This window comes from Macrotis lagotis, chromosome 5 (genome assembly GCF_037893015.1).
Source record: "Macrotis lagotis isolate mMagLag1 chromosome 5, bilby.v1.9.chrom.fasta, whole genome shotgun sequence".
NCBI classification, from domain to species: domain Eukaryota; kingdom Metazoa; phylum Chordata; class Mammalia; order Peramelemorphia; family Peramelidae; genus Macrotis; species Macrotis lagotis.
The window spans coordinates 63,460,972-63,476,318 of NC_133662.1; the positions used below are offsets into that span (position 1 = coordinate 63,460,972).

At 34.5% G+C, this 15,347-nt stretch overlaps 1 protein-coding gene across 6 annotated transcripts in view; it reads left to right on the forward strand.

The window, feature by feature from the left end:
* Positions 1 to 15,347, forward strand: part of SENP6 (SUMO specific peptidase 6) — a 123,867-nt gene that overhangs the window by 93,490 nt on the left and 15,030 nt on the right. For all 6 annotated transcript variants that reach the window (XM_074237345.1, XM_074237343.1, XM_074237342.1 and 3 more), the window contains 5 exons: positions 1,369 to 1,481; positions 1,613 to 1,729; positions 3,843 to 3,965; positions 4,429 to 4,521; positions 6,807 to 7,219. In XM_074237345.1, coding sequence (XP_074093446.1) covers positions 1,369 to 1,481; positions 1,613 to 1,729; positions 3,843 to 3,965; positions 4,429 to 4,521; positions 6,807 to 7,219 — 859 coding nt within the window. The remainder of the gene's footprint in view (positions 1 to 1,368; positions 1,482 to 1,612; positions 1,730 to 3,842; positions 3,966 to 4,428; positions 4,522 to 6,806; positions 7,220 to 15,347) is intronic.

Sequence of the window (15,347 nt, forward strand, 5' to 3'; positions counted from 1 at the left end):
TAATCTTCAGGATGGGATATTTGAGATGAAGTATATTTATATGCTTCTAGAAGATTGGTATTCAGTGCTGTGCCTTCAGAGCTATGTTTGTAGTAATTAATAACCAAAAGAACCAAGTAGTCATGAAATTATGTTAAATTTGTAACTATAAATACAGTAAGGACTCTAAATGCTGCAATACTTAAGAGAAGCTAAACTCAGCTAACATTTGTTATATGATTTACCTGGCTGTCATAGCTGTGCTAAACAATTTACAGTTATGATTGTATTTAATCTCAAAACTACTCTATGATATAGGCACTACTATTCTTATTTTACAGATGAAGGAACTGAGGCAAATAGAGGTTAAGTGACTAAGGTGACACAACTAGTGTCTAAGGTCAGATCTGAACTTAGGTAGGTCTTCCTGACTTTAGGCTAGGTACTTTATCTTTAGCACTGCCTCGATGCCCTGTCATTTTTTTTTTTTGTTTGTTTTTTGCAAGGCAATGGGGTTAAGTGGCTTACCCAAGGCCACACAGCTAGGTAATTATTAAGTGTCTGAGGTCAGATTTGAACTCATATACTCCTGACTCCAGGGCCAGTGCTCTATCCACTGAGCCACCTAGCTGCCCTACCCTGTCATTTTGATATATGACTTTTACTCTGTGATACAAGCTTGGTGCAGGTAGATAAGATTGATGGAAGCACAAACCAAGGCAGAACTATTCATAAAATTGATTAGGGAGATTAAAGCAACAGTGAAAGAGAACATCTACTTCTGAGTAATCTGACTTCAGAAGATTCTGCTAAAAGAAGAATATGTGAGAACTTAAATTACCTGTTTTGACTGCCTTGTTGTAGAGTCAAATGGTATCTTCATGGAATGTAGTCTCTCCCAGAAGAGCAAATGGAAAACCTTTTTTCCCCCTCAAGAACAGAAAGTTCACAAGTTTTCTAATAATTTTTTTCTGACTCACTTTTCCTATTATGTTTGATATCCTAGTATCCTATGTATTAGTAAGTGTGATTTATTCCTTTTCCCTTTCATCTTTAAACTGTAAGCTCCCTGAGAACAAGGATAGTTTAATTTTTATCCCCGTTAACTTTAGTGGCCAAAAGAAAGCCTTTCATGCAATGATTGTTTAGTAAATGTTGGTTGCATTGAAGCTATTGATCCAAAACTATGCCATAGATTTCATTTGTTGTCCCTTTTGAAAGTCTAATACCAAGAAGTGCTTTCTTGATTCATTTTCAGCCTCAGTCATCTGATTTGAAAAAAAAAGGATTTAAGTGATTCTTCCTTATGTGTTTGTATTTTTATTAATGAAAATAAAAAATCAGTTCTTAGCTTTGGAAACTTACATTTGTTTTAATTTTCTTTGCAAGGTTTCATTTGAACCCAAAATACAATTAAGAAGCATAACACCACAGTTCCAATTTTTTGATGAGGATGAGGAAATTGGAGAACCACATACTGTCTTTATTGGTCCTATAGAAAAGTGAGAAAATTTCTGTACACTTAAATTTTGTTTGTCTTAAACATGCATGTATATGTGTGTGTGTGTGTGTGTGTGTGTGTGTGTGTGTGTGTGTGTGTGTATATATATACATATTTTTTCTTTTGTTTCAGATTGATAGTATATCCACCTCCTCCAGCTAAGGGAGGCATCTGTGTTACTAATGAAGATCTGCATTGTCTAAATGAAGGAGAATTTTTAAATGATGTTATTATAGATTTTTATTTAAAGTAAGTTAATTTTTCTCTTTTATTTTTCTGTTTTAGTGATATAATTTTTACAGTAAATTCCTGTTAAAATTTTGTCTTTCCTTTTCTACATATATATATATATATATATCTTTTTACTGAAGTATATTAAAAAAATATGTCAGACCAATTGAAAAGAACATTTGCTTCATTCTTTGTCTAAGTACAAAAATAGATCAGCCCTAACTAGTTGGTTACAAAGCAAATCTCTTTATCAGAGCAATTTTGTTTTCATTTACATAAATCTCTATCCATTTTGGAAATGTTGGGTTCTGGAATCTATTTGCATGGTTAGAATGTAGAAAAAAGATGTTTAAGGAGTGGAATTAAACTGCTTTGGAAAACAAGTAAAGGAACAAGGGCTCTCTAGGGACTAATAGCAGACATGTTTATGGCTAAAACAATTTTGATTGCAAATGGAAATGTGCACAGGTATAATTTAATCCCTTCCGTCTCTCATGTTCTTTGAGTCTTCTAAGTTTCCTTTATTTAGCATTTATTTTATGAGCTTGCAGAACAATTCTGCTTCTGAAATCAGCCAATAAATTTAGAACAAAAGGAAAAAAAATATGGTTTGATCAATGGGGAAAAAGGAATAACTTTTCAAGAACTTTATCCAACACCACTCGTAGCATTAATAATAATACTGGACTTTGGTGATTATGCTACTTTGGAGCATTCAAAGAGTTTACTATAAATCGATTTCCTGATTCACAAGGACTGAAACATTGGTTTTCCTATAATTAGAAATCTCTTATGATACCTTTTTGAACCAGATAGTAAGTCTAATGTAATTTTGCATTGCTGTGCTAGAATTACAAAAATCAGATTTCAATAAGAATGTCAGAGCAAGGGGCGGCTAGGTGGCGCAGTGGATAAAGCACGGGTCCTGGAGTCAGGAGTACCTGGGTTCAAATCCGGTCTCAAGACACTTAATAATTACCTAGCTGTGTGACCTTGGGCAAGCCATTTAACCCCATTTGCCTTGCAAAAATCCAAAAATAAAAATAAAAAAAGAATGTCAGAGCACTTGAATGAATCTCAGTAAATATCTATTCTATATAAAATGCAATACATTTGTTTTTCAAATTATCCTCAAAAAATTTAGGCATTTCTTCCCAAAGAGCATAAAATTTTAGAATTGAAAGGTTTAGTCCAAATTCTATATTTCACAGATTAAAATAGTCCCAGATTGTTCAGAACATGTTCACAGACATTTATTTTCTCACATCTCCTACTAAGGAAGGGGGTAGTGCTTTTGAGGGTTTTTTGTTTTTTGTTTTTAGGTTTTTGCAAGGCAAATGGGGTGATATCAGATTTGAACCCAGGCACTCCTGACTTCAGGGCCTGTGCTTATCCACTACGCCACCTAGCTGCCCCTTGAGGTTTCTGTTACACAGAAAAAGAAACTGAGAGTTAGAAATGTTGTGCACCATTATTGGTGTGAACAGCAGAGCCTAGTTTCTTTTTTTTTCTTGCTATAGTACTTTATCCTTTATTTTTAAATAGAAAAAAGTGATATTTAAACGGTGCTATAGCTTTAAATATTTAAAGTTCAATAAATATTATAATGGACTGTGTGTGAGTCCATTTAAACTGTAGCTAACTTGTTGAACATGAATATTTCACAGTGTAAAGGAAAAATAGATATAAATGTTTTAATTTTATTTTTTTCTTGCTTTATTTCATATATAAATCTTGTCATTTCAATGAGTGTAGAAAGTGCTGAGCAGATAAGCAGTTAGTATAGGTTTAGAATTAAATTCTGGTGATTCTGAAAAAACTTTAGAGCAAATGATCTCAATTTTATGGTTGAAAAATTCATGTGAAATTGGTGGGAATTTGGGGACAGTTCAAAAAATTGCATAAAAAATCCTTAAAACTTAAGTCATTATTGATTTAAATCTCAAAGGATGTTACGTGTGGTCGTCACTGAGTAGCCAACTTAAAATATCCGTCACTTGTTTGAGGTCTAGGGAATGAATATATATTTTGTTTTAAATTCCTATTTGATCCCTGTATTCAGATCTAGTTTTTTGTTAAAATAAGAAGTTGACACAAAGAAGCATAATGGAATTAACTCTTTCTTAAATAGGTATTTGGTACTTGAAAAGTTGAATAAAGAAGATGCTGATCGAATTCATATCTTTAGCTCTTTTTTCTACAAACGCCTTAATCAAAGAGAGAGAAGAAACCTTCATGAAACAACAAATCTCTCGTAAGTTGGGTTAAAAGGTTTTTTTCAAATTCTTGAAGTGTTAATAAAAGTCACAACATACTATTCTGATTGAAAAACTATATTTGGCAGCCTAATAAAGACTTATGCTAGACTATGAAGTAAAAAAAGCAATGTTTTCCTGGAGTCTGACTTTGTCAAATATAAAAGCAGTCTACATATTGGGGTTTTTTGGGGTACAGGGATTTGAGGTGCAACTGTTAATTTCACATCAGAGACGATATACCAATAGTATAAGGATGATATTATTTAGTTTTTGCTGGTGACTAAGTGACAAGATGTGCATGGCATATTTGTTATGACTTTTAAGTCCATTAGTTTGAAGATTTGACTTGGCCGCAACTTGTGAAATATGACCATTTTAGTTTAAAAATTAATAAGACAGTAGGGAGACTTTCTGATGCTTAAAAATGCTCACATTTTTTCCCTTTATTTCATTTTAAAGGATACAACAGAAGCGACACGGGCGTGTTAAAACATGGACTCGCCATGTTGATATTTTTGAAAAGGATTTTATTTTTGTTCCCCTCAATGAAGCGTGAGTAGAAATTTTCCTTATATCTGCTACTTTTGTTTTTAGAATATGTTTTCAGCATGAACTCAAACTATCATTGATTATTTTTACAAAATATCTTGGTAAGAACTTTTATAGACTCATGTTTTGTAAGCTGCTGAAAATTATCTAGTGAATCCCACTTGATATTGCTGGATCATAAAATTTTCACACATCAATTCCTATAGCATAATCAAGTATTTTTCAGTTGTTGGATGCATAGTTTATGGCTTTTGTTATGAAAAACATGATTATAAACTTTTTCAAACATTGGGATTTTTTTTGTTATCATTATCTTCTTTCATTTATAATTCCAATAGTATGATATTTTTGCAGGTCAGTAGAGATCTGATGAAATGTTTTTATTTGGGGAGTGATATAATCAGATTCTCTGTTTTGGCAGCTGTGCTTATTAAGGGTTGAATAGGGAAGCTTTCTGATGTAAGAAGCCTGTTTGGGAGGTTGTAATATATTTGAGATGTGATAATGTGGAGAAACTGATCAGATAAATCAGAATTTGGAGAGGTAGATTCAAAAAGTTTGCAACTGATTGATGGAGATGGGTAGAATGTTAAGTGAGAGTGAAGAATCAAGCCTAACTATTGGGTTTAGACCTAGGTTACTAGAATGGAACAGTGGTACCTTCACTAGAAATAGGACCTTGAAGATGGAGGAGGATTTATTTAGAGGGAGGGAGAGAAAATAAGTTCAATTTTGGACATATTGGTTGAGGTGCTTGTGGAATGTCCCAGTAGACTTACTTAGCAGGAAACATGTAACTGGAGCTCAAGAGAGTGATGAGGGCTATATATTTAGATTTGGAAGTCAAATGAGTTCAGTCAAGGAAGAGACTGAGAACACATAATGAATTTAGAAAGAAAAAAAGTGTCTAGTACTGGCCAAGGTATACCCACGGATGATGATGATCATTCAAAAGGAGATTGAGTAAGATTGGTCAAGTAGTATGAAGAACACCCAGAGAAGAATATCTGCTAGAAAAGTAACTTAAGATTGTGATGGCATCAAAATTCAATTGCCATGGGAAGGTTTTAAAAAAATTTGAAAGACAATTGGGAGACAGAGTTTTAAAAAAAAGGATTTGGGGAGGAAGGTGGCAAGTAAAATAATAGAATATATATGCCATGAACCCAAAAGCATAGTAGTCAGCAGTTTGACTTGATAAATTCTTTTATCTTCACAGTTAGTGGTGGTACCAGAGCTGAGACCTCTCCTAGCGATGCTGTTGGTAAAGAGAAGGATTTGTTGAAACTGACTCCCTAGCATTCTCTTGTGAAATTATAAAATTCATTAAAATGTGCTCTGTCTCGCAATAGAGATAATATAGATACAAATAGATAATATACCTCTAAACTTTTGAAAAACATATTTTTAGACATTAGAGTAAATGGATAGAGAAGTAGAAATATTGGTTTTCCTGAAATTTTGTTTCCTGAAAACTAATTTCTATTAAAAGTTGTCTTTCCTATATCCCATGATTTATGTTTTAATAAAATTAGACCTGTAAGGTCACTCAGATTCTGAGAGTTGTAAATTGCCCCAACAAAGAAATAGGAGGGGAAAGAAAGGAGGGCAAAAACCCAGAAGTCAGAAAGGTATAGTGGTTTTGACAGATATCTTGGTCCGTTGTAGGACCAAGAAAATGACTAGGAAATGAATTATTTTAATGCAGGTCATAGTATTAGTTCATAAGAAGATAAAAAAATAAATCCATTTTTTAATAAATTAAGGTCATGGGTGGATCAAATAAATGAATGATAAATAACCAGGCAGCATTTTAGCAAGGTTTTGGAATTACCCTGGCTCTTCATAGGTGAACATTCACATTAGCACTTTAATTATCATTGATTCCCAAGAAAGAGAATCATTGCCCTAGTCTAACTTTAGATATGCATAAACATACTTAGGCTCACAGAGAAAGATTACCTAAAATTGTGGTTGCATTTTAAATAAACAAGTAGCCGTAGTTTCAATAACTTTCTATACAGGAAATGGGAAAATATTTGTGATATTCTACTCAAGTGAATGCTATTTCCAAAACTTCATAGGTACATGATGTTCTTTTAAGCAGATTCATCCTATTAGATTGGAGAAATATATGGATTTTTTATTAATATGAAGTATTAAACATTTTTAATTTGCTTAGAAAAGAAAAAAAATATTTTTTAAATTCATTACTACTTTTAACAACTGTCACTGATACACCATAGTTGGGATTTTTGTAATTGACATTCTTGTTAATTACTTTGCAGTGCACATTGGTTTTTGGCTGTTGTTTGTTTTCCTGGCTTGGAGAAACCCAAGTATGAACCAAATCCTCAGTACCATGAAAATATTACCAACCAAAAAGGTTCAGCTGCAGAAGATAGCTGTACTTCTTCCTCTTCATCAAATGAAATGGATAGTTTACAAAACTCTCCTGCCAAGCCTGTAATAAAGAGAATACCAAACAGAAAGCATAACATGGCTTTAATTGACTCAAGCATTATAAGTGAAGAAAGTGACTTATACTGTCAAAGAAGTCCTTGTAGTGGGAAAAGTGTTCTGAAAAAAATAAATCATATTGAATGTGAAACTAAAGTAGAATCTGCTTGTCAGAAACTTGATAATAGGACTAATGATGAAAATGGCATGCAGAATGAATTTCTATCTTCACATCATACAGGTAAGTTTTAAATTTTGCTTTAAAAGACTTAAGATTCAAAGTACAATATTTTTATGAAGAAGATTGGAAATTAAGATGTGATTTTAAATGAAAATAAAATCCTTTTGGTATTAGAAACAAAGCTAGAACGAATTATTTGTGCAAAAACAGGAAAAGCTTTTCCATATTTAAAATTCAAAGCATTGCTTTTACTCTTCAAAAATTCCTTGAGCCTTTCATGATTCATATGATTTGATAAATAACTGACATCAAATTGTTTATTACAAAAAGAAGAAATACTTTTTAAATATCCCCGATGGTTCTTTTTTTTATCTTCCACATGCTCTTTCTTATATTGTGCCCTATGATGGCTAATTCTGCCTCCATTGGGCCTTAACTTTTTTAAAAAAAAATTTACTATGGATTATAGTAGAAAATTTTGGATTTGTTGTTAGAAACTATTTAATTACAGGAGTGGTGCTATTATTGCTGCAATGAATAAAATAATAGAGGTGTCATTTAATTTTTTTTTAAGAATATTTTGCTTTAAGGTGTTTCAACAATGCAGCAGGATAAATCCTTAATTAAAACTAAATATTTGATTGGAATATTACAGTTAATTTCTGTTCTAGTTTTGTGTTTTAAGTGCTTTTGATAGTATATACACTATTCTGCTTCAAGATAACTATTCTGAATATCTGTTCTTTTTTTGCAGAGTAAAATAGATGACAAAGGTAAAAGATTCCCCAGAATAATACCTAAAAACCTCATTAAATCTTTGTATACTGATGTTAGCTCTTAATTTAAATTAAAGTCTAATGGGTCAGATTTTGCAAGCATTTTAAGACAGATTACAAAGTTTAGAAAGTAAACTGCCTATTTTTTCTATTGTTTTAATTAAATATTTTATTTGAGTTTTACAATTTTTCTCCCAATTTTACTTCCCTCCCCCACCCCACCCCCACAGAAAGCAAACTGTCAGTCTTTATGTTGTTTCCATGTTGTACATTGATCCAAATTGAGCGTGATGAGGGAGAAATCACATCCTTAAGGGGGAAAAAAAAGTATAAGAGATAACAAGATCAGACAATAAGATACCTGGGGTTTTTCCCCCTAAATTAAAGGGAATAGTCCTTGAACTTTGTTCAAACTCCACAGCTTTTTATCTGGATACAAGTGGTATTCTCCATTGCAGACAACCCAGAGTTGTCCCTGGTTGTTGCACTGATGGAACAACCTGAACATCACCCCCATATTAGGGTGTACAGTGTTTTTCTGTTTCTGCTCATCTCACTCACCATCAGTTCATGCGAATCCCTCAAGGCTTCCCTGAATTCCTGTCCCTCCTGGTTTCTAATAGAACAGAACTATTCCATCACACACACACACACACACACACACACACACACACACACACACCACATCACACCACATCACACCACATCACATCACATCACATCACATCACATCACATCACATCACATCACAGTTTGCTAGGCCATTCCCCAATTGAAGGTCATTTGCTTGATTTCTAATTCTTTGCCACCACAAACAGGGCTGCTATGAATATTTTTGTTCAAGTGATGTTTTTACCCTTTTTCATCATCTCTTCAGGCATTAAACCCAGTGTGCAAAAGCTTTTTAATTTAATATAATGGAAATCATCTAGTTTGCTTTTGGTGATGTTCTCCATCTCTTATTTAGTCATAAACTGCTCCCCTTTGCATAGATCTGACAGGTAAACTAGTCTTTGATCTTCTAATTTGCTTATAGTATTGTTTTTTAAGTCTAAGCCCTGTAACCATTTGGATCTTATCTTAGTTAAAGGGTGTGAGGTGTTGGTCTAATCTAAGTTTTTTCCATGCTAACTACTAATTTTCCCCAGCAGTTTTTATCCAAATAGCTGGACTCTTTGGGTTTATCAAACAGCAGATTACTATAATCATTTCCTGCTGTTGCTCCTAATCTATTCTACTGGTCCACCACTCTATTTCTTAGCCAATACCAAATAGTTTTGATGATTGATCCTTTATAATTTTAGATCAGGTAGGGTTAAGCCCCCTTCTTTTGCACTTTTTTTTTCATTAAATTTCTGGAAATTCTTGGACTTTTTATTTCTCCATATGAATTTGCCTACAATTTTTTCTAACTCATTAAAGTAATTTTTTGGAATTTTGATTGGTAGGGCACTAAAGAGGTAGTTTAGTTTTGGTAGAATTGTTATTTTTATTCTATTAGCTCTATATCCATGAACAGTTGATTTTTGCCCAGTTATTTAAATATGATTTAATTTGTGTGAGAAGTGTTTTATAATTGTTTTCAAAAAGTTTCTGAGTCTGCCTTGGCAGGTAGACTCCCAGGTATTTTTCATTGTCTGAGTTTACTTTGAATGGGATTTCTCTTTCTAGTTTTTCCTGCTGTATCTTGCTACAAATATGTAGAAAAGTTGAGGATTTATGAGGGTTTATTTTATAACCTGCAACTTTGCAAAAATTGCTAATTGTTTCCAGTAGTTTTTTGGATGATTTCTTGGGATCCTCTAGGTATACCATCATGTCATCTGCAAAGAGTGAGAGTTTTTGTCTCTTCCTTTTCAATTCTAATTCCTTCAATTTCTTTTTCTTCTCTAATTGCTGAAGCTAACATTTCTAATACAATATTGAATGGTAGTGGTGATAAGCACACCATTGTTTCAACTCTGATCTTATTGGGAATGCCTCTAGCCTCTCCCCTTTGAATAATAATGCTTGTTGATGGTTTCAGATAGGTACTGCTAATTATTCTAAGGAACAGTCCATTTATTCCTACACTCTAGTGTTTTTAGTAGCATGAATGGGTGCTGTATTTTGTCAAAAGCTTTTTAGCATCTATTCATATGATCATATAATTTCTGTTAGATTTGTTGTTGATATAATTCAGTATACTAACAGTTTTCCTAATATTGAACTAACGCTGCATTCCTGGGATAAATCCTACTTGGTCATAATGTATTATCCCAGTGGTAACTTGTAATCATTTTGGTAAGATTTTATTTTTTATTTAAGATTTTTGCATCTATATTCATTAGGGAGATTTGTTTTAACTTCCTGGTTTACATATCAGCACCATATTGGTTTCATAGAAAGATTTAAGCACAGTTCCATCTTTCCCTCTTTTTCTGAAGAGTTTATATAGAATTGGAATCAGTTGTTCCTTAAATGTTTGGTAGAATTCACTTGTGAATCCACCAGGCCCTGGAGATTTTTTTCTTAGGGAATTCAATGATAGCTTGTTGAATTTCTTTTTCTGAGATAAGGTTGTTTAGGTATTTAATCTCTTCATTTAACCTGGGCAACTTATATTTTTGTAAATATTCTTAGATTGTCAAATTTAATTGGCATAGTGTTGGGCAAAATAATACTGAATTATTGTTTTAATTTCCTCATTGGTGATGATTTCACCTTTTTTCATTTATGATACTAGCAATTTGGTTTTCTTCTTTTTTTTAAATCAAATTGGCCAGAGGTTTATCAATTTTATTCATTTTTTCATAAAACCAACTTTTGTTTTTATTAATTCAACAGTTTTTTTGCTTTTGATTTTATTGATTTCTCCTTTAATTTTTAGAATTTCTCATTTGTTTAATTGGGAATTTTTAATTTGTTCTTTCTCTTATTTTTTTAGTTGCATGTTTAGTTCATTTATTCCTCTTCCTTTAATTTATTCACGTAAGCATTTAAAGATATAATAAATCCCCTGAAAGCTACTCTGAGTGAATCCCATAGGTTTTGCTATGTTGTTTCATTATTGTTATTATCTAGGATAAAATGATTAATTCTTGCTATAATTTGTTTTTTGGTCCACTCATTTAAAATGAGGTTATTCAGTTTCCAACTGGTTCTGGGTCTATATCTCCTTGACCCAATATTGCATATGACTTTTATTGCATTGTGATGTGAGAACAATGTATTCACTATTTCTGCCTTTCTGCAGTTGATCATTAGGTTTTTATGTCCTAGTATATGGTCAATTTTTGTATAAGTTCCATGTACTGCAGAGAAAAAGGTATATTCCTTTCCATCCCCATTCATTTTCCTCTGTAAGTCTACCATATCTAGTTTTTCTAACAATCTATTTACCTCCTTAACTTCTTTCTTGTTTATGTTATGATTCGATTTATCTAGATTTGAGAGTGGGAGGTTGAGGTCTCCCACTAGTAGAGTTTTGCTGTCTGTCTTCCTGTAGTTCTTTTAGCTTCTCTTCTAAGAATTTGGATGCTATCCCATTGAAATCACTTTATTGTCTATGGTACCTTTTAGGAGGATAAAGTTTCCTTCCTTATCTCTTTTAAGGCTATCTATTTTTGCAGCTGCTTTGTCTGGGATAAGGATTGCTACCCCTGCTTTTTCTACTTCAGCTAAAGCAAAATATATTTTCCTCCAGCCTTTTACCTTTACTCTATATGTATCTCTGCTTCAAATGAGTTTCTTATAAGCAGCATATTGTAGGATTTTGCTTTTTAATCCACTCAGCTATTCCCTTTGGTTTTAAGGGAGGGTTCATCCTATTCACATTCAAAGTTATGATTACTAATTCTTTATTGCCCTCCCATGCTATCTTCCCTGTTTGTATTTTCCCCCTTCCACCCCCTTATCTGTATTCCCCAGTATTTCCTTTCTGAATACTACCCCCTTCAGTGTGTTTGCCCTCCTATATCACCCCCTCCCTTTCTTTCCCCTTTGCCTTTTTCCCTTTTCCCTTCCCTTCCTTTTTGTTAGTTCCCCTTTTGCCCCTTCCCCCTCCCCTTCTCCATCCCCCTCCCCTTCTCCATCCCCCTCCCCTTCTCCATCCCCCTCCCCTTTTTGCTTTTCAATACTTGAAAGGTTACCTTTTTTTTAAGTTAACTGAGTATGTGTAAGTTGACTTTAAGCCATGTCTGATAAGAAGAAGATTCAGGTGTTTCTCATCTCCTCCCTTCTTCCCCTCTATTACCATAGGTGTTTTGTACCTCTTAGTGTAATGAGATTTACCCCATTCAGTCCACTCCCTCTTCCTGTCCCCCTTTTAAGGAGGTAGTGTTTTTAAAATCATTTTGAGTCATAGAAAATTTTGAGCATCTGTCACTTCTAGCTAAGTACATTCTATCTAATAGAGTTAAAATTCTTGAGACTTATTACAGTCTTTCTCCCAAGTGGGGTTAAAGCCAGTTACATCCCATTGGATAGCAGTCTCATGGATAGGTCATGAATGTCCTTCACTTCTGACTAGGTATATTCTCTCTGTTAAGAGTTTAAATTCTCAAGAGTTATGAGACTCTTTTCCCCTTTGCTGGGATATAGCCAGTAAGCTCCCTTGCTCTTTGAAATATTTCCTTCCAGGCCCTTTGCTCACTTAATGTTGATACAGCTAGGTCCTTTTGTAATCCTTACTGTGGCTCCTTGATATTTAAATTGTTTCTTTCTAGCTGCTTTTAGGATTTTCCCTTTTATCTGATAGTTGTGGAATTTGGCCACAATATTCCTTGCTGTTTTCATTTTAGGATCTTTTTCTGGAGGGGATTCTTTCAATAACTACTTAGCCCTCTGCTTCCATGATATTAGGGCAACTTTCTGTCACTAGATCCTGTAATATTAAGTCCAGGCTTTTTTTCTCCTCAATGTTTTCAGGAAGTACAGTAATTCTCAGGTTGCCCTTCCTTGACCTATTCTTGAGGTCAGTGGTTTTGCTGATGAGGTATTTTACATTTTCTTCTATTTTTTTATTTTGTTTAACAGGCTCTTGCTGTCTCATGAAGTCATTAGTTTCTGCAGAATCCATTCTTTTTTTTTTAGGGTGGAGTTTTCTTCATTAACCTTTCACAACTTCTTTTCCAATTGGTCAATTCTGCTTTGGAAAGAGCTTTTCATTTGACCAATTAAGGTTTTGAGAGAATTATTTTCCTTTTTCATTTACCCAACTGAGGATCTGAGAGATTTATTCTCATTTTGTATTTGTCCAATTGTATTTTCTAAGGATTTGTTTTCTTGTTACAAGGTAATTATTCTCTCCCAACTTTCCAGTTGATTTTTAAATTCCTTCCTTATTTCTTCAAGGAAGTCTTTCTGTGCTGAAGACCAGATCATATTCTCCTTAGAGGTTCTAGGTCTCTCTGAGTTAGGGTCTTTCCCTTCCAAGAATTTTTCTATGGATCCACCTTTCCGCTGACCCTTCTTCATTTTGCTAAGACCTGAGTTTTGGAGGGGCTGGTTCACAGTGGCTTGGGATCGCTAAATGCTTTAATCACTGAGTGCAGTTTCTCTGGCTGGCCAGTAGGAGGTGCTGGTTGCTTTCATTGGAGTGTCTGTGACCTTGATTGAGGCCTTCTCCCCTGGCTTCAAAGGAGGGTTTGAAGCTATTGAATCCTTTTGCCTTCAATCAATGATGGGCTTTGCTTGAGGTCATCCCTCTCCCTCTCCCTATTGTCAGCTGGGCTGGTTCTTCTGCTCACACACCTGTGCCTGAGGCAGAAGTAGTCTGTGATTTTTTGTTCTCAGAAGAGCCCTCACCTGCAATGGAGGCTGGTCTCAGAGTTCCTCAGACCAGAGGAGCCCAGGGATAGTGTCCACAGCTCTCCTGCACTGGAACTCTCCCCCCAGCCCTGTCAGCAAGCTCCAGAGGGTCAGCACAACACCAGTGCCTCTGATCCCTGGTTGACTCAAGCCCCTGAGGTCTAGGCCCACTGCTGATCAGCAGGTCCATCTCTTGGGCCCCCCAGACTCCCCAGTTCCAATTCAGCTAATCTGACTGATCTGCCCTCTGAGCCCAGACTCACTGGTTTGCATTTGCCCAAGGCTGCTGCAGGAGACAAACCCTGAGGTAGATGTTCTTTCTCCTGGCTTTTTCTTTCTGGGTTTTGTGGGTTGAATTTCTGTTACGAGGTTTGTTTCATATGATAGATGGGGAAAGATGAGGAAACTTTAGAACTGTGCCTGTCTTCTCTCTCTGCCATCTTGGCTGGAAGTCTCTAGACTGCTTATTTATAAGGATTTGGAAGCATTATATAAATAACTTTAATAATTTATAATAGAAAAATATGGAAGAGACCATATCAGAAAAGATAGAAGAACAATATATTTTGGAGAGAAAATGCTAAAATCAAGGAATAAAATTGGAATGGTGGAAGATAGTAAGGTGGATCAACCCTTGTCTTCCTCAGAAATTATGATTCAAACTCTTAAATTTTTATTCCAGTTGATCAAATATTTAATAGGCACTTAAGTGGTACTAGTGATAGAATTCCTAATGAATATAAAAACAAAAGAAGAGAAATATCCTTTCTTCAAAGAGCTTGTATTCTAAAATGTGCATATGAAAGCAAATAAAAGATAACTTAAGAGTGGTAAAGGGGTAGCTAGGTGACACAGTGGATAGAATATGGTCCTGGAGTCAGGATTATCTGAGTTCAAATGTGGCCTCAGACACTTATTAATTACCTAGCTGTGTGGCCTTGGGCAAGCCACTTAACCCCATTGCATTGCAAAAACCTTAAAAAAAAAAAAAAGAATGGTAACCAGTTAGTGGGAAATACCTAATACAGAAAGGCACCTGAGTTAATCCTTTAAGGAAGCCAACACTTTGAGAGAAACAGTTGAGAAGGGAATGTTCAGAAACAGGAAGACAGCCTATGCAAAGAGATAGAGATTGAAGCTAGACTAGAAATGAGTTGAATTCAAGACTAGTTGAATTCAGGAAACAGTTGAGATTCTGTTCTGGATAGAAAGTAGAATATGTGAATGAAGATAATATGAATAAGCTCATGAAGAGTTTGTTTTTATGTTTAAAACAAAAGGAATCCTTTTTTTCCTGCAGTGAAGAGGCATAGACAGTTCATTTGGCAGATGATTGAATATTCTGAATATTCTTGAGTCTCCCTCACTCCTTTGTCTCTTCCTGGACACCCACTTGGAATAAACAGAAGCATAGGTCTTTTAATACTTGAGTATTTAAACTATTTCAGTCATGAAGTTAGTTTAAAAACTATGCTTTTGGAGGCGGCCAGGTGGTACAGTGGATAGAGCACTGGCCCTGGAATGGAGTACCTGAGTTCAAATGTGGCCTCAGACACTTAATAATTACCCGACTGTGTGGCCTTGGGCAAGCCACTTAACCCCATTTGCCTTGCAGAAACCTA